The 20428-nt window shown below is 33.6% G+C and overlaps 1 protein-coding gene across 1 annotated transcript in view; it reads right to left on the bottom strand.

Moving 5' to 3' along the window:
* The window catches only part of LOC132730551 (DNA polymerase subunit gamma-1-like), a 108183-nt gene that overhangs the window by 31188 nt on the left and 56567 nt on the right, over nt 1-20428 (bottom strand). The window contains exons 12-21 of the mRNA XM_060716507.1: nt 19217-19270; nt 18285-18402; nt 16260-16395; nt 15671-15777; nt 14645-14784; nt 13001-13030; nt 12135-12249; nt 10971-11110; nt 9402-9513; nt 5233-5350 (exon numbers count right to left, since the gene is read on the bottom strand). Of these exons, the coding sequence (XP_060572490.1) occupies nt 5233-5350; nt 9402-9513; nt 10971-11110; nt 12135-12249; nt 13001-13030; nt 14645-14784; nt 15671-15777; nt 16260-16395; nt 18285-18402; nt 19217-19270 (1070 nt within the window). The remainder of the gene's footprint in view (nt 1-5232; nt 5351-9401; nt 9514-10970; nt 11111-12134; nt 12250-13000; nt 13031-14644; nt 14785-15670; nt 15778-16259; nt 16396-18284; nt 18403-19216; nt 19271-20428) is intronic.

Below are 20428 nucleotides of genomic sequence, written 5' to 3'. Positions count from 1 at the left end.
ATGAATATACATTGTTTACTTTATGAGGCTGCATACATATTTAACATGATCATCAGTCTTTATGAATAAAAGTAAACTAGTATTAACACTTTTTTAGACTTCAAGTTAGAACAAGAGCTATCACAAGAGACAGGAAAGCTTGACTAATAAAATACTGGACGCAGTAAGGAAGACAAAACTATGAAATAAAAATCAATTATGTATAATTATGCATCAAGTTAAAGTAAAAAAATAACATTTGTTAACATAAATTCCAAGTTCAAGGGGGAATAATTCTGGAAAGAGTCACGCTAGAGTTATGAATCTTGTCACACAACATGTGTGTAATGATAAGAAATATATATTTGAAGTTTGAAGTAGATACCTTAAAAAGTAAAAAAGTTATAATATTTCTTAAAGAATATCTTAAGTTCAAAGAAAGATAAATCTGAAAATATTGCTTCAAGACTTATGAACCTTGTGACATAAGATGTAAATGATGATAGGAATAAGTAGTTGAAGTTTGAGGTAGATATCTTTAAAACTAAAGAAGATATAGTAAAAAATAACATTTTTAAGTAAAAAAATCTAAGTTTATGGGGAGATAATTCTTGCAATATTGGTGCTAGAATTATGAACCTTGTCACATAACATGTGGTTAATGATAAGGAACATATATTTGAAGTATGAAGTTGATCCCTTAAGAAATAAAGAAGTTACAGTAAAAAAAAGTATTTTTTAAGAAAAATTGTAAGTTCAAGGGGAGATTAATCTAAAAATATTGGTGTTAGAGTTAAGAACCTTATCACATAAGATGTGGTTGACGATAAGGAATATATATTTGAAGTTTGAAGTTGATACCTTAAGAAATGAAAAAGTTATTGCGAAAAATATTTTACAGCACCAAAACTTTAATCTAAAATCTGGACGCGGATGCCGAGGCGAGTAGGACAGCTCTCCATAAACTTCGTATAGTCGAGCTAAAAATGTTCTTGAATGAATACATTACTCCTCACATTTAAACTACTTTTACACTATTTGGGGGAAATTGAAGCACTCTTAAATGACATGTAGCAAGAATAATTTTAGACCCAGACTTTAATACACCCACTGATGTTTTTAGTTTACAATGAAACTGAATGAAATTCTCTGAAATGGTTCAATATAAAAACAGCTATTTTAGTAAATAAGTCCCTCCCTGATTATATGCAACACCCTGTCACTAATATGGAAAATATACAACTACGATCATATGATCAGCAAGAACTACTTTCAGCCCTGATACCTTGACTAAAATTCTGCAGAAAATTCCTAATATATTAAGGCTCAATCATTTGTAACTCCCTTCCTTTATATATATATAAACAAGATTCCTCCGTAAAAAAAGCTATGCCACCGCATTAATAAAACACAAAATAGTAATGTTGGAACAGAATTTTTTTGTTTCTACACAACTGAAGATTATTGAAATGCCATAATGCATATCATCACTGACCTATCTAATTCTTATTATCAGATAAGTGGTTAAATCTGTTATTCAAATAAAACATCACAGTAGGAATATATCAATGCAGTTCAGTCTAGTAAATTTGGTGGTGAAGGTCATATTTCACATAGCTAAATTCCATGGCTGTACATCAAAGAACAACACAAAAAGACACTTTGTCAAAATCTAGGCCAGCTGATATCTAAGTTCACTTTACGCCTTAATCTGTGCATATGGTTCAAATTTCATAGTTGCACATCAAGAAAGTAGGTCACATCATCAAAATCTAGGTCACCTGATATCAAAGTTCAATTTTAAAACTGTGCACATAGTCTAAATTTCATGGCTGTTCATCAAAGGACAAGAGAGTAGGTCACTGTCCCCTTGGGCAAGGCAAAATTTTGTTCTAAGGGTTTAATTCAAACAATCTTGATACAGGTCCACCAAACAACATATCATTTCAAATATCTAAGCTGTTGCTTTCTCCTATTAAGAAAACATTTGTTTTTGTTTCTGTTTTTACTATGTGTACATAATGAAAATCAATGCCCCCGGGCAGGACAAATTTTGACATCAGGAGCAAAATTTGAACAACTTTGGTGGATGACCTATGGATGATATTATAAAGCAAACATCAAAGATTTTTTACTTTTTTACAATATGTACATAGTGAAAATGAATAACCCTGGGAAGGGGCTAATTTTGACACCAGGTCTATAATTTGAACAATCTTAGTAGAGGTTCACTACACAAAGTCTCATGCCAAATATCTAACCTCTAGCCTTTGTCAATTCAGAGAAGAAGATTTTTCAAGTTTTTTACTATATATATATAAGGAAAACTATCGCCTCTGGGGCGGGGCAATTTTAACACTAGGGGCATAATTTAAACAACTTTGGTAGAGGACCCATAGATGATATTATATACAAATATCAAAGCTCTAAGCCTTGTACCTTCAGTCAAGAAGATTTTTAATTTTACTATATGTTCATAGTGACTTAAAATCAATGACCCCCAGGGCGAGGCCAAATTTGACCCAGGGCTATAATTTGAACAATCTTGTTAGAGGTTCACTACACAATGTTTCATGCAAAATATCTAACCTCTAGCCTTTGTCAATTTAGAGAAGATGATTTTTTTTAAGTTTTTACTATATACATATGCCACCAAGGGCATATTTGACCCCAGTTTTTTATGCAAATAAAATAATCAAATTAAAAATAATAAAATTATAAAATAACAAAAAGAAAATGCAAATAATAATAATATTTCCATGTATGAATGTGAGTGTGTATGTAATCTATTATAATGTTTTATGATAAATGCTTTATTTTCAGATTTAATGTAATGTTTTGAAATCATAATCATATTGTTAATTAACTTACTGTTTAGGTGTAAAAAGCCATAAGGCATATTTTTAGTAAAGTTTATCTAAGTTATTACATATCACATATGTCAGTCTTTTTGACACTTAAGAAGATTATTTCACTTTTAGAAATTTATTACTCTTATAAACACCTTTTGGTTTAGGTGCTATTTATTTATAATACTTTATAGCTTTTAGCAATTAATGCTATTAGGAAATTATGTAACATACAGGATATGTTTTATACCTTTTTTCATAAGATAATTTTTATCCAGATTAAGCATCATGTAATACTTTTCTATTTTTCATTGGTCAATATTTTTTCAATTTTCATTGGTTAATCAATTAATTATTTAAATTAATAATACTTGAGAATATAATATAAAGAGAGACAAAAATAAGTTAAGACAGAATCTTTAGGGTGACAGAAAGAGAATTGAGAATTAGAATCTTTAGCCTTTAGGGTGACGGAATTAGAACTTTTAAGAATTAGGAATGATTAGAAAGAATTGGAATTTTAAGAATTATTAGGAATCAGAATAAATGTAAAAGTGTGTTGAAAGTATCTTGGAAACATTTTGATCAGAAACATTGTGGACTTAATATATCTTAATAAAAGGAACTTTTAGAAACTTTGTATGGAATATAATATTATTAAACTGTGACATAAATGAAATCAATAAATTGAAAAAGTAATTAGGAACATTTGTGTACATCTTCATTTTATCAAAGATATCTACTATCACACTCTACATACTGATAGTAGAGTAAACTACGTGACCTACTGCTTGGGGTGGACACTTTATATTTTGTATCGGGACTCAGCTTAGACCTCGGCTAATTCCCCACAGCTTAAACAACCGGTACCGCATAGCTCTACTGGAGGTCTAGGTTCCCGTACAGTGTTGCTGTTATTAGTGGAGAAGTTGTGACGTGCAGTAAGGGCCGCCGCAACCCCAGCACAGTGAAGCAGCAGCCAGCCCAGCCCCTAGGCAGCCCCCGGTTGCACATATAAGGAAAACCTATGACCCCTGGGGCGGGGCTAATTTTGACACTAGAGGCATAATATGAAAAACTTTGGTAGAGTAACTTTAGATGATATCATATACTAAATATCAAAGCTCTAAGCCTTGTATCTTCAGACAATAAGATTTTAAAATTTTTACTATATGAACATACAGTAAGCTCACCGCGGATTTTGCCTTTTTCGCGATACCAACGCGGATGATCTTTTTCTACCGCGAACAAATGCGGTGGAGGTCCGCAATAAAAACAGTTATTTCCCCCGCGATCCACAGTGTCTAGTTGTTTCCACCGCGGACCAAAAACCGACGATTGCAGTCATATTATCGTTAAAATCAGTCATCCGTGTTTCGCGGGGCAATGCAGGGTTCAGAACAAATATATCTAAGAAAAGAAAAAAGTAAACAAACAAAAAAACTTACATAAGTCTATGACCATGGATATGCTTTTATTTTAACATGAAGAATAAGAAATTTATACGCAGTTCTTGCATTTTTAAAATAATTTTAATTGTCTATTTTCTCACCGCCAGAACCCAAGGTACACTATCCGTAAATACTACTTTTAAATACCAGTATACGGTCTGGGTTACTGAGGATGCCTTCTCTTTGATATAAAAGATATTTCTTTCGTTAATGATCAACATTATACAGTTTTGAATTTTAACAGTACATTTCTTACTACATCCCCATGTTTATTTCATGTCTTGCAGCAAAAATAACAGCACCCCAAATTTTTACAATCTACGATGAAATATGAATAGAGTTTAGAAATTTTACTCGCCAATCTCCGAATTTATTAGTCAACGGAAAACACATTTTTCTACAAAAAATAAAACAGTGCTCCCTCATTTTCACAAAGTTTGATAGTTGGTTAGAATTTTTTCTTCTACATGCATGTTACTTAATATGTATCCCGTGCTTATTACAGCCGACGGAAAACATGTCATATGAGTGTTGCCTTTGCCTTGCTGATCTCTGTTCTCATTATTTATTTTTTTCTGTAAAAATATTATGAAATAGAAAATAGTTAATATTGTTTAGATAAATAAGAAACTTGACCCCTACCAAGCTTAGGTATCTCCCTTGTTTATTTCAATGGACAGAAAATATATATTACAACAAAAATTACGTCATCCTTCATTCTTAAATAAAAGATCGTAGGATCACTTTGTTTCCAAATGAAATTGGTGGTAATCTCCAAGAGGAATCAAATACTTCCATCAGTGTTTTAAAATTCCACATACAATGTATATGTATTTGTAAACTCGTAACAATATATCAATGAAACATTCATTTTGACTTAGTCTGCCGCCAGTCAGAAATGTGACCATCAACAATATATCAAAATTGAACTATAATTTGATTTAACATCTAACCTTGTGGTATATCATAGCCCTTTTCAAGTCCGTGTGGGTTTGATGGTGTGACACAATCTAGGTTTACTTCCTTCCGCAGACACTGGTCAATATCAACAGCACTGAAGAAAGCCACAGTCTGAAAATTCAACATTCTATAAATAACTTTTATGTTATTATAATATCAAATATTAAAATGTATGTGTAGCCGACATGAGTTGTCATTTTAAACACAAGCCGGTTGAACTGGGTGATGTCTCTGAATAAGTTTTGGAAACAGAAAAGTATACTTTTGTAGTTTTAGAGTTATGTCCTAGACAAAGTTCAGAGTGCAATAATTCCAAACTTTGGCAAGGCAGAGTTAGGATTACCCAATGAGATCTATCTACCTACAAAGTTTCATGTTGATATCTCTTATAGTTTAAGCAAAGTAAAAAAATTAACAAAGGGCAATAATTCCAAAATTAGGCAAGGCAGAGTTACGGTTCTTTAGCACTGCTCATCTACACAATGAGATCTATATACCTACAAAGTATCATGTTGATACCTTTTGTTGTTTCCGAGTTATGTCCTGTACAAGAAAAGCAAATGGACGGATGGACAAAGGGGCGACTAAATGCTCATCATATGCTCACCTTTGGTGTAGCATAAAACCAAAAACATTAAGGAAACCAGGTTTAGAAAATATCATAGAGTAAGTGTAATATTATTTGTAAATGTTTCGATAAAACATCAATAATTGTCAGATTCTTTCATCACATGATCAGAACAAGTATCTTTGTGTTTACATGTAAATTACATTAATATAAAGGGGGCGTCCTTGGCAGAGTTGTATAGGTCATTAACTTCAAACCACTTGCCCCTTACAGCTGTGGGTTCGAATCCGGACAGGGAGTTCGGATTCTTTCATATGAGGAAGCTATCCAGCTAGCTTATAGAGGTGCCCGTTTTTGCCTGAAATAATACACAGAGGAGCACCTGAGCTTCTTCACGATTTTTTGAGGGCTCCAAGAAGCCCTTCTCGGGCCGCCATTAGCCTTCTCTGTGCCTGACTCGGCCCTCTGTATGAAAATGGCCATTATGATAGAATGACATGTATTATCAGGAGAAAAGGCGTTATAAAACATTATATAAGTTTGACACATGCCGGAACACAGCTTTCGGACATAATAAAGTGAAAGATTGTTATGGGGTTGGCAGAAACAGTGAGAGTGTGAATGTCTATGCAATAACCTAACATTCAGAAACTAAAATATTGAAGATAGCTCATGGGAAGGCTTGCACCTGTGTGTATATGCCGGAACAGAGCTTTCGGATATAATAAAGTGAAAGATTGTTATGGGGATGGCAGAAACATTGAGAGTGTGTGATTGTCTATGCAATAACCTAACAATCGGAAACTAAAATATTGAAGATAGCTCATGGGAAGGCTTGCACCTGTGTGCATATGCCGGAACAGAGCTTTCGTACATAATAAAGTGAAAGATTGTTATGGGGATGGCATAGACAATATATGTGAGTGGTCTACTATAGGACGGCCTCCTGGTGGCGTAGACTGAAAACGTCTCTTTTTATGAAAGAGGCGGCTAACAGCCCTTAATCAACATGATAAATAATTTTTCACCTATTTTTTTTTTTTTTTTTACATCTGTTTCTTGAACGCAATTCTATTAGACGGCATCCAATCTTAACTAAATTTGGCTTTAAATGTGGATATGGATATTTTGTAGACATTGTTGTATGTTTCAATAATATCCAACAAAGAATTTTAAAGCTATACCCCTAAAACCTACCCCTCTACCCGGATTTCCGTCATTTTTAAAGAGTTTGAGAATTTTTACCCCTAATTTTTGCTTGTAAATAATTTATTGATCATTTGATTCTTTTAAAAATAGTCTTAAAACATGCCCATGTTTAATATATTTACTAATATGAAAAGTTTTCAATATTATTTTATGAATGGGGTGAATAATTTGAAATATCCTACCCCTGTACCATAATCTTCGCCTATTTTTCGTTTTTTACATTAGTTTCTTGGACGTAATTCTATCAAACGGCATCGTATCTTGACAAAATTAGACTTAAAATGTGCGTATGGATATTCTGTAAACATTGATGTATGTTTCAATAATATCCAACAAAGAATTTTAAAGCTATACCACGAAAACCTAATCCCCTACCTGGATTTCTGTCTTTTTTTAAGAGTTTGAGAATTTTTACCCCTAATTTTTGCTTGTAAATAATTTATTTTTAATTTGATTCATTTGAAAATAGTCTAAAAACATGCCCATGTTTAATATATTTACATTTTTGAAAAAAAAAAAATATTATTTTATGAATGGGGTGAATAATTTGAAATATCTTACTCCTGTACCATAATTTACGCCTATTTTTTCGTTTTTTTTTACATCTGTTTCTTGGACAAAATTCTATCAAACGGCATTGTGTCTTGACAAAATTAGGCATGGATATTCTGTAAACATTGATGTATGTTCCATTAAAATCCAACAAAGAATTTTAAAGCTATACCACAAAAACCTAACCCCCTACCTGGATTTCCGTCTTTTTTTAAGAGTTTGAGAATTTTTACCCCTAATTTTTGCTTGATAATAATTTATTTTTCATTCGATTCCTGTGAAAATAGTCTTAAAACATGCCCATGTTTAATATATTTACTAATATGGAAAGTTTTTTAATATTATTTTATGAACCTGAGGTTTTCCTCCACCAGTAAAGCTGGAAAGTCAATATATCACCTCCACTGTAATGGTGCGATCATAAACACAAGAAAAAAAACAAAACATTAATCTAAACTGCTATAATGAAGTAAAAGATAACAAGAGCACCGCTAGGCGGAACATTATATGCCCGAAAGTGCTTTTTTTTAGTAAGGATGAAGCATTTGTAAGACATTACATAAATTAAATAAAGTATTACCTCCTTTAAATAGCATTCCTCAAATAAAGTTTGAATATTGTGGGCCAAATGGAACTTAAGTTATACTCTGGAAACTGTTTTCAGTTTTGAGGTAATAGTGACCTTGAACTTTGACCTTGAGACCCCAAAATCAATAGGGGTCTTCTACCCAATATGGACAATCATCCTATGAAGTTTTAATATTGTGGGCAATATGGAACTTAAGTTATGCTCCGGAAACTGTTTTCAGTATTAAAGAAATACATGTAGTGACCTTTGACCTTGTGACCCCAAAATCAATAGGGGTCTTCTACCCAATATGGACAATCATCCTATGAAGTTTGAACACTGTGGGCCAAATGGAACTTAAGTTATGTTCCGGAAACTGTTTTCAGTTTTAAGGTAATAGTGACCTTGACCTTTGACCTCAAAATCAATAGGGGTCTTCTACCCAATATGGACATTCATCCTATGAAGTTTGAACACTGTGGGCCAAATGGAACTTAAGTTATGTTCCGGAAACTGTTTTCAGTTTTAAGGTAATAGTGACCTTGACCTTTGACCTTGTGACCCCAAAATCAATAGGGGTCTTCTACCCAATATGGACAATCATCCTATGGAGTTTGAACACTGTGGGTCAAACAGAACTTAAGTTATGCTCCGGACACTGTTTTCAGTTTTAAGGTGATAGTGACCTTGACCTTTGACCTTGTGACCCCAAAATCAATAGGGGTGTTCTACCCAATATGGACAATCATCCTATGAAGTTTGAACACTGTGGGTCAAACAGAACTTAAGTTATGCTCCGGAAACTGTTTTCAGTTTTAAGGTGATAGTGACCTTGACCTTTGACCTTGTGACCCCAAAATCAATAGGGGTCTTCTACCCAATATGGACAATCATCCTATGAAGTTTGAATATTGTGGGCCAAATGGAACTTAAGTTATGCTCCGGAAACCAAATTGCTAACTGACGGACGGACAGATGGACGCACGGACGTACCAAAATTTGATGTTTATGAGGCAAATGAGCTCATAAACACCACCTGGACCAACGTCCATAAGCAAAATAAGCTCATAAAAACAAAAAAATAGCTCTTAATTTGAATTTTATGAGTTTATGTTCTTTATTTAACTACGGAATGAAGCTCATAATAATCAAATGTTGGCTCGGATAGACAGACAGCCAGACGGACGCAAGGGGGTATAACATAATATGCCCGAAATTCTTTCGGGCATATAAAAATGAATAGACAAATCATAATACATGCTTACCAAAGGCAGATCCTTAAGACCAAGTTTGTATGCAAATATTGAACGCGTTAGTAGATTGGTGATCTGTAGAGCTAGAGCTGCTCTGTAACGATCCTCCTCAGCCACCAGGTATCTGGAGAAAAAACATTATATTGCGCAAATCACTCATCCAGTCTAATTGTATTTTAATTGTATTTATGTTGTTTTAGTACACTTTTTGGTCATATCTTGACAGTCAATCCACCTAATCAGCTTTCCTGGACAACTAACCAGTAATTAAAATTTCTCCCCACATGATCAACTACTTATCCAATGATTTCTGAATCAGCAGTGATAGACAAATGACTATCAGACTCAATGATAGAGGTCAATTGTCATACCATAGAGAAATTTAGCTTTGCCCGAGGATTGAACCAGTAACTCCTGGATCACAAATCAGCTTCTCTCCTTATTGAGCTTATCTGGTGACAGTCATCATTTCATTTACTTTGGTGTTTAGTCAGCTTAAACACAATATATGTCATATGGCAACTTTCTTGCTCTGCTGGTAGTGGAATACATCTGATGCTCTTTTATGAGTTGAACCAGTGGCATTCCATAAGCTTATTGGACACCTTGGAAGACGGACAAAGTACCTTATAAATCTAAACTTAATGATATGAGAGACGAGTGTTTCAAAGTCAATAACCTTAACTAATTGGTCATGGGTAACCCTTTACTGTCATGATAAATATTATTAATTATGAATCTTTTTTAATTCCTTTTGATTAAACATGGATCTTTTTTAATTCCTTATGATTAAACATGGATCCTTTTTAATTCCTTTCAATTAAACACAGATCTTTTTAAATTCCTTTCACGATAAGAATAAATAAATATATTATATGTTATTTTGGTTTTGGAGTGATATATGTGGATATATTACCTGCTAAGATTTTATATCACCCGAGCCGTTAGGGTGATATTTTATCTTGGCAGGTAATATATCCACATATATCACTCCAAAACCAAAATAATAATTTTATTACCCTTCCCCTGCCGAGTTTAGACGATTTTTAAAAAAATCATTGTTGTTTCAAATGAAACGTCCAAATAAGATTCCCTTTAGGGAACCCCTTCATCACAACATGACGTCACATAAATACATGACATACTTTTTCCCCGTACCTAACGAATGTAAACAAGAGAAAAGGAGTAGTCTATTGAACGCACTTTTTTGTAATTAATATCAAGCTTTCACAAGGTCATATTTGTTTTCAATAGTGATGAGAATATGTATCATTACTTTACTTTGGTAAACATTTATCATTTGACAGTTAAAAAGTATCGGAATTTACACCGCGTAAAATCGAACTGTACGCGCATCACCTCAGCGCATGTTGTTTACAACATGGGGTACCCAACGGGGAAATTTAGTGTGTATATTACCCGTCTGGCTCGGTAATATCAATTTCTTTCGGGTGATCAATAACCAATCAAAAAGGCGGAAAAAATCTGGAAGGGTAATAAATATGCATATCAAAACAATGACCATTCAATGTTTTTGCATTCATTTTAAGGAGTCTTGTATGCCAGTATAACCGGACTTACCTGACTTCATCATGAATACTAATAGAAAACCGTCCTTTGATATTGTACTCTTCAAACAACCAACTCATACATGATAGCATCAAGTGGAGATAATCCACTGCTGAACTCTGTACGACCCAATTTATACGACTTGTCATAAACTGAAAATAAAACATCTCAGACAATGTTTAATTAACATCATGATTTATTTCCTGCGTGAAGAAATAATACAATCTGTTGGGTATTTTTTTATCGAGCAAGTCAATAAGGATTCTTGTTTGCTTAAATACTCTTATACATGTAAAGAAAACACTTGACACTGTCACAACACAATGTTTCCACGAAATTTCATATTATTTGCAATAAAATCTTCTGTCACCTTAATTTCAACAATAGCAGCCCAATACCTCAGTGTAACCTCAAGAGGCTCAATACGGTTTGTGGCTGATATTTTAATTGTATTTTAATAAAGAACATGCTGAATGTTTTAAATGGCCTTGTCCCACTTCTATTTTGGGACTGTTCATTGTCAATTTTAGGGAAATCAATTTGAATATTCAAAGTTTGTCAACCAACAGTATAGAGCCTGGTCAGACTGCGGGGATGTGCAGGCTAGCCTGGCTCTATACTGGTGGCAAAGGTTTAAAACTTTCCGTTCTAGCACTTTAAGGGTTAATAATGAAAAAACCTCTTTAACGCCTTATGAACTTTTCCAGATAATCTATGATATAATAATGGCTTGTGTATTGCCAGGCAAGTGATAAGACAAAACAATTCACAGTACAATTTATAATATAGAAGAATGATACCAAATCAGTTTTTGAAACAGCTATACATGTACATTTAGAAATACTAAAAGTTTAAACTGCTATTTTTCTGTAATCATATGTATAACTATCCACTATTATGAATCACAATGTAATATTGATGATTTTTTAGCATTGTCTGTATTATTTCAAATTGATTTTGAGACTATATAATACATAATAAATTCTGTACACTTTGTAAACAAGAGCAAACTATTGTGTTGAATGTCAGCCTGAGGTGATTTCTTGATTCTACGTAACTTAAGCAGTTGAAGCAGTAATGAAGGAGTAATGAAGGAGTAATCCAGTACTGACCCCTGACTTATCACTGGCTATTGTAACATTGTTTAAACCTCTAAAACAATTCTACTTCACTTACATCTTCGCTGACATTTTCTGGTTCTAAGGCCTTGCTGATCCGGCAGCCCAGTACTGGAGTGCAGGGTTCCTCTTGTTTAGCAATTTCTTCCAGCTTGTTAAACATAGAGCTTTCACTGTATACATAAATGAGCCGTGTCACAACAAAACCAACATAATGCGTTTGCGACCAGCATGGATCCAGACCATCCGGGCAGTCTGATCAGGATCCATGCTGTTCGCTATCAGTTTCTCTACTTGTAATAGGGTTGGTAAGCGAACAGCAGGGATCCTGATCAGACTGAGCTGATGCCCAGGCTGGTCTGGATCCATGCAGGTCACAAACCCATTATGTTGGTTTTGTCATGACACGGCTCATTAATATAATTACAAACTTAGCATGCCTGACAACTTGGTGATCTATGTAAATCTAGAGAGAATAAAGTATTAATAAATTAGGTATTTATCTTAAAATCAAATTTTCTCCTTTTTTTGCGATCATTAAATTCCTCAAAACGAGTTGAACCACTAATGTTACGTAAGCTAGCTGGATAGCTTCCTCACATGGAAGAATTCAAAGTCCCTGGTTGGATTCGAGACTTCAGTCAGTGAGGGGCAAGTGGTATGAAGTCAACAACCTAAAGAAACTTAACTAGGGACGCCGATTCACAAGAAATTAAATAAAAGTCTTTCAAGCCTTCCATGCATTCAAACTAAAATAACTATGTTATAATATAAAATATCAATAAATACATGTAATAAAATAAACAAGTTTAAAACAAACAGGCTTTTGCCTAATTTCATTTTTTTTAAACTAATATTTTTAGAAAAATAAGCCTAACTTTACACGCAGGGAGTAAAATCTAACAGCTATTATAATACATTTACCTCCCACCACTCCACAGCCCTGTTCGGTAGCTGAAAATTAAAAGAAAATATGTGAGTTTACAGTTTTTGTCACCATATTTCTATAAAATAACTTGCAAACTAATGGCTATTTTTAGCATGTTATGGCTATTTCAGCATATGTAACACATTAAAAATTTCTGGAGACAATTTAAATACGAGTAGCTTTAGTAGCTCATATCACTCCATTTGTTGACTCAACAAAAGTTTGACTACTTAGAACTACTGGTATTTTTAAATTTACATAAAAATGACAGACAAGAAATTCTGGAAGCAAAAACTTAAAACTAAAGGACAAATCATGGCCTATTTTACACATAGCTACGGCTGATTTATCCAATGTCATTGATAGATTATTTTCAGTTATTGCTACATTTTATCAGTGATTTATTAACAACTAGAAATGTGTCATCATGCCACGGATTACATGGCGGGGGCATAATAATAAAAATATTGAGACAGTCGTTACTGGACTTGAAATTCTCTACATTGGCTGATAATCTATAATGTATGATCAGATTATGTCAACAAATTAAGGTTGTCTCCCTTTGTATATGACCTGCATGCATGAGTCTTATTTGTTCAATGATGATTAAAGGCCCATTATGCCTAAGAAATGCTTTCATTCTTATTTCTTAAAAACAATTTATTTTTAGTATCTTGCTACAGTTTCAGAATAAAAACACTCATTGTCTGTTGGCAATTTGTATAATTATATTGAATTAGTATTTTGTATGGAAGTATTTTGTTTACATTTTGCTACCTTTACGACACATAACTTCACATTCAGCACTACTTTCTTCAGTTGTAAAACATCTTGCATGCTCTTAATTCATTTTTAAACATTCTTATGCTTGGCATTTCTTGACGATAAAAAAATTATGGATTTCCGAGGCATAATGTGCCTTTAAAAAATTTCTTGAGAGCATATTCACCAAAAGTGTTTCCCAAAAATGCTTTTTAAATCAAATCTACATTTTTCTTAAAAAAATTTATAAAACATAATTTTAAAAACAAGAGGGCCATCATGGCCCTAAAATGGCTCACCTGTATATAGGCCCCTGGGACAAGGCCAATTTTTAACCAGGGGCTTTTATTTGAACAAACATGGTAGACACCCATAAGAAGATGATTCATGATAAATATCTAAGCTCTAGCTCTTTTGGGTTTTTATAAGAAGATTTGTTTAAGTTTTTACTATATACATATAGGAAAAAAACAATAAACCTCCCACCCTGGGAGGGGCCAATTTTGACCCCAGGGCATTTATTTGAACAAACTTAGTAGACACTGACTAGATGATGTTTCATTCCAAATATTTAAGCTCTAGCTCTTTCAGTTTTCTAAAAGAAGATATTTGAAGTTTTTTCTTTCGGTAACCATGGCAACCAGAGTTCTGCTTGGAATTAAATTCTTTGAACAATTTTCAAAGTTGACAACCAAAGGAACATTACTGTGAAGTTTGGATAAAAGTGGCTTAGCAGTTTATGAGGAGATGTCCTTTAAAGTAAAAGTTTACAAACGAACGCCGGATGAAAAGCGATCACAAAAGCTCACCATGTCACTTTGTGATAGGTGAGCTAATAAAAAAAGTCCCAAGATAAAACAATTAAGTTTTTTCAGTACCATCTTTTGCCTTTTGTAGTAGCAAACATCAGTTTGGCTTTCTGTCTTGCCTCTTCTATTGTAAGTCTATGGTTAAACTGTTGGAGAAGCTTCTGTGCAAACGTCTGGCCTGCCCCATATATACGCCCATAGTTAAACACCTGTACATGGAAAATAATGAGAAAATTCATACATCAATTAGGTTTATGTTACGGCAGCTATAATATATTTTACTAGGTAGCATGGGTAGGGAGATTCAAAAACGCACCTCTTGGTCACTAATGATACTACAGAGAGGTGATGCAAGGTGAATTTAGGTGGGGCTTATCAGCTAGCAGGTAATACTAGCTGACCAATAGCGAGTCAATATATTACAGTTTATATACCCAGTTAATATGTATAAATGGGACAAATATTAAAGGGTTTTAGAAAAACTTTCCTCCATTATTCATGATCTTGATAAAGAGAGACAGATAGATTGATTTTGTTTAAATTGATAGACAAACTTGACATACTAAAATTACATGTTCAGCAAGGGTTTAAAGGCTAATGGAATACCACTGGCTTAGTTCAATAAGAATGGGAAAACTGGTAAGTAATCCAGGGGTCCATGGTTCGATCATCGGGCAAGGCGAAACTTTTCCTTGACAATTGATCTTAGACTCAAACAGTCATTTATCTTTCACTGCTAATTCAGAAATTAGGTGAAATTAAATAATGGTTACTGTATAAGTGTTTAATTAGCGATGTGGAAATACTGGCAGATATAGTGAATTGACGAAAATCGCTAAAATTTCCTCTAGCGTAAATACTCAACCAACCTGTTATTAAATGCTACCCTTGTGTGATTTGCTAATATTTCCTCACAAAAAATTTCTGGAATTTGAAATAAGCTAACTTTTTAACATGAGGAAATATTCACTTATACAGTATTGTTTGACTGCTCTATTGCTATTTGTCAAGAATGCCATTGCTCACAAAATCTTTACCAATTTTCCCTAATTCTTTTTATAATTAAGTTAAAAATGTTTTGCTGATAAACCTCACCTTGGCATGGTCTCTAGAGATATCAACTGTTTTGGCAACCACACTGTGTAGATCTGTACCCTCTTTCTTACTGCCTTGTAGTGTCATCCATCCTAGAGCTGTACAACCTGAAAGTGATAAAAATTAAACTACCATATACTCTGTAAAAAATGCCCCCACACCTAAAAAACACCCCCTTTAGTTACCAAGATCATAGCAGTTTACTACTAAATCAAGAAAATTAGCATACCTGAATATTTAACATTCAAGGCCTTTATGACAGAGTGGCAGAGTGACAGAATTCTGTTCATTTACCCCTTAATAATTTGTGGATTCAATGTGTGTCCTTAATGTGTTGAAGCTGTCCACCAAATGTAACAAATATTGATTATTCTCAGGTGACCACTCATGCATAAATTTATATACACAGACAGATGGGTATTTGAGGTTTAATTCATCTGTATTATTTCTTTTTAAAAATAAAACGCAAAAGTTCATAAAAAGGCTTGAACCTTTAAACAGCCACGGGGCAATTGCCTCCATGTAAGCAGTCATGATCACTTTACCATCAAAAGCTGCAATAAAATAAAGAAGCAAACATTTTTCATACCATGTGTCTTTCCAAAGTTGGCATCCCCTAGAATAGCACCAATCCACAATTCCTGTGAGTCAACATCAGCCCCTACAAAACAGAATCCTGGTGGTGCCTGCACCATTGATTTCAACTCACTCCCAATTCTGTCCACCTACATTCAAGAGAAAACACCTACTGATATCTGTTTCAAGGAAATATCTATGTATGTCCATCATTATTATATAGATACAATTCAAAATATTACATAAAGAGAAAACACCCATTGGCATCTGCTTCAAGAAAATATTTATTATGTATGTCCATCATTACTATATTAAATACATACAATTCAAAATATTGGTATATACAGTGTAACTTCCGAAAACCGAACACCCATGGGACTTGTCAAAAAGTTCGGATTTCAGAGGTTTCCGGAATTCAGAGGTTCATGATAATGTGGACAAGACTAAGCCACTTAATATCACTAAATTCAAGGAAGATTGCTGTAATATCATATGTAATAGTCTTTTAATCAAGATAAAGATGTGAATGAAAAGAATACGTTTTTATCTTAACTGCAAATGCTTTTGAATTTCTATCAGTTTGTAGAAATGTTGTTAATTGCATAAACTTACATATCGTCCGATGCTAGTTAATTAATTATTACATCAAATGCAATAAAATCCCTAAAGACGTTTGATTGTCTTTAAGACATTGTCCAATTAATTGTCATTTAATCCGCTAATAAACACTTCAAATTAACTGACCGTCGTAAATTACTTTCATTTCACAGTTTGTGATTTTAACGCGTGTCAAATTACACGATCACCGCTAATTAGTAAACAATCGATAGGGAGATTAAATCTTCCTGCAGGGTAAACATTCTCGATTTACAATGTATTTCACACCTTTGGATATTTCCGGTTTTTGGAGGTAAAATTGCATTGATTTGACTCTAATTTTACGAAAATATCGTCCGGAATTCAGAATTTAGAAGTTCCGGAATTCAGAAGTATTATTGATAGAAAATAGAAGGGAAAAAATCGGGACCGAAAAAATTGTTCGGTTTTTAGAAGTTTCCGGATTTCAGAAGTTCCGGAATTCGGAAGTTACACTGTATACTAATTGGACCTTTCTGTTGAAAACGTGTCAGAGTTAAATCGTATACATATACATGCACAGTGCGTTAACTGGAGTGCAGGTATTAGTTACCCGCACTCCAGAGCATGCCCATTGATTGGCTCGTTTTTGCTGGGTTTACCTATTGCGACTGCAGAGAAAAGAAAGCGACAGAAATTTCATGTTCAGATGCTCGTTCATTTTTCTGGGGTTTCATATTGTGACAACAGGGAACTAGCTTTTATGTTTGACTATGATACAAAAGAGAAAGAATGCAATCAATTACTCTAGCTGCACAATCTATATATACAGGGAAGTGATTTGGAAATAAAGTACACTTGTAAATCTAAAATAAATAGGGGCAGAGTAATAAAGATAAGAATTTAAATCAAAAATGCCAGAAAAACAAGATGAATTTGATTTTTTCAACCAGATCATGGGTAAACCACTTATTGGTGGGTTAACCAAAAATTCTAAGCATGCTGAAACTCTATGTTTTGTTTTATTTGATGTTCAAGGGAGGTAATTTAACTTTTTTTACAGGTGTTAATTTAAGTTTGAATTTTACATGCTCCTTTTTAAAAGTGCCAACTCACATTCTGTGTCTTTTATGCCAATTCAATAATAAAACGTTTCAAGGGCAGTAACCCTATAATAACTTAAAATGTTTTAGGAGCCTTATCTGATCAATTTGATCAGTTCAAGGGCAGTCACCCTTCAAAACATAATTAGTTCAAGGGCAGTAACTCTGCAAAACATGTGAAAATACCACTGACTATAGACTGGTTATGAGACATAATTTTCATTAATTTGATTGTTGCCAAATTAAATGAAACTCATTTAAAAACTATTTCACCAGATTTTTTTTAAAATCCTTCTGCTATTGACAGTCTATTTGTAAAGGCATAAACAAAACATGTAAGTTAATTTATTCTTACTCACATATGCATTACTAGCCGTCAGCCAGGTTGGTTCCACACCCCTCCGTGTAATTGTACCAGCAGGGACAATTCTTGGAACTATTGCTCCTATTTGGCTCCCCTCTACATAATTTGGTGCCCTGTAAATAAAGACAATGAATATCAACTTCATCTATCTAAAATATGTGAAATATCAGTGAAAAAGAATTCTCCCACTTTGATCTGGAGCTACTCTTGGTCAGTTCAAGTTCAGTATATCAATTATACCATAACTGACCAATCAACAGTATACCAGAGTCTGGTTAGACTGCACAGTCTACATAAGCATACAGTAATTGCTTCAAGACCCAATGAGTACAAATTTTACCATTCCTCAAAATAAGGCGAAACAGACCTAAGTATCTCTTTTCTGGTTTTCAGATAAAAATATTTATGACAGTAGTTCAAATCCAATAGGGTCCATCATCACAATTACCAATACTTCCATTGCAAATATAGACACATTTTGACAACGGCAATAAGGTCAGTAAGCAAAGGTCAAAAGTCTAAGTCAGAATGTCCAATTCAATTTTGTGAAATACTGAGTCCTGTTTATTAATGTAAATAAAGTTTTTAAATGCATATGTTTCTAAGTATTCAAATAATTAGGTAACTTGTATCAATGACCACATCAAAACATTGTTATTTTAGTTTTGTTTGCATGCATTCCTTGCTAACCTAAATGTTTTGAAAGCATTTGCTATCATGATTCAGATTAACCAGCAATGTTTCTTACCATTCAAAATATTGCTGTATCATATGTATGAGACACAGTGAATTGGAATTGCTATTTTAAATTATTAAATCCCATATGATTTTATGCATCAACTGCCAACCTGGTTGATGCCAACCTGTAATGTCATCCAGTATGGTTAATAATATCAAAAGCTGTTGTGCTTAAATCTTCATACTCACTGTTTGATATGGTCAGATATCTCCTCATCAGAAAACCATATTGCCATCTGTGACCTGAAAATTTATGAAAAATAAAATGTTATGAAGGAAATATCAACTGATTATCATTTCTTAGTACAGGGAATTTATCAATATTACAGATTAAGACACAATTTCATACATACTACTTGAATCTAATTTTAATGTTCAATGAAATCTTGCTGTATTTGTTTGTTTTTTGTCATTGTTTTTTGTTGTTGTTTTTTCCAAGAAAAAACATTTGCATTGGCATCTCCAAAAACAGTTTTGTTTGTTTTGTTTTGTTGAATTTCTAATTCACATCAGCACTGCAAAAGTTATATGACGACATTCCAGCTTTAATGGTGTAGGTAGACGCCTTAGATGCCTGTTTGGGCATTATTTTAGGCAAAAGCCAACATCTGAGTAGAACCATTGACCATGTGTAAGCTTGCTAGACAGCTTCCATACATGAAAGAGTCATAAGCCTCTGACTAGAAGACAAATGGTTTGACAAGTGGCTGCATGGCTGAGTGGTTAATGTGTCAGACTAGTAATCTAAAGATCGCTAGCCGCATGGGTTCAAACCCCTTCAGGGGCAAGTCATTGTTTCCTTGAGCAAGAAACTTTACACTCATTGCTCAGTACTGGCTGGTTCCAGGAACGGATTCGAAATTGTGTCTAAGCTTAGAGCTTCCTACACAATCGAACTAAAATAAATTCTGTATAAACCAAATGGTTTGAAGTTAGCAACCTGAAGCACTTGGCATAGAGGGGCCTATCTACAAAAGGTTAATGGAATAATTGATGACACGTTGTTTTCCGGTAGTCCCATCTTCAAATTAAGGGGCTTAGCAAAAGGTTTGACAAAATAGTTCATATCAGAAACATAAATACATTGTTGAAATGATTTTGCTGATTACAAACTTTGCTGATTACAAACAAAAAAATGTTCATAAATAAAACACATTACAAAATTGTTTACATTTAACTTTCTTTTTTGTCTTGTCTTGTTTAAGGAAAATTTCAACACATTTTTGGTCATATCTTTGTGGTCCTTCCACATATCAGGCTTTCCTGGATAACTAATCAGTTATATCCAATTTCTCAGACAGAGTCATGACTACTAATCCTACATGATTTCTGGATTAGCAGTAAGAGACAAATGGTCATTAGACTCAAAGTCTTGAGATGAATTGTCTGAGAGAAAATTTT

This window comes from Ruditapes philippinarum, unplaced genomic scaffold, assembly GCF_026571515.1.
Source record: "Ruditapes philippinarum isolate M1 unplaced genomic scaffold, ASM2657151v2 ctg2626_1_1_1_1, whole genome shotgun sequence".
Classification (NCBI taxonomy): Eukaryota; Metazoa; Mollusca; class Bivalvia; order Venerida; family Veneridae; genus Ruditapes; species Ruditapes philippinarum.
The sequence above is the reverse complement of the archived record's forward strand: the minus strand, read 5'-3'. Positions and strand labels throughout refer to the sequence as shown.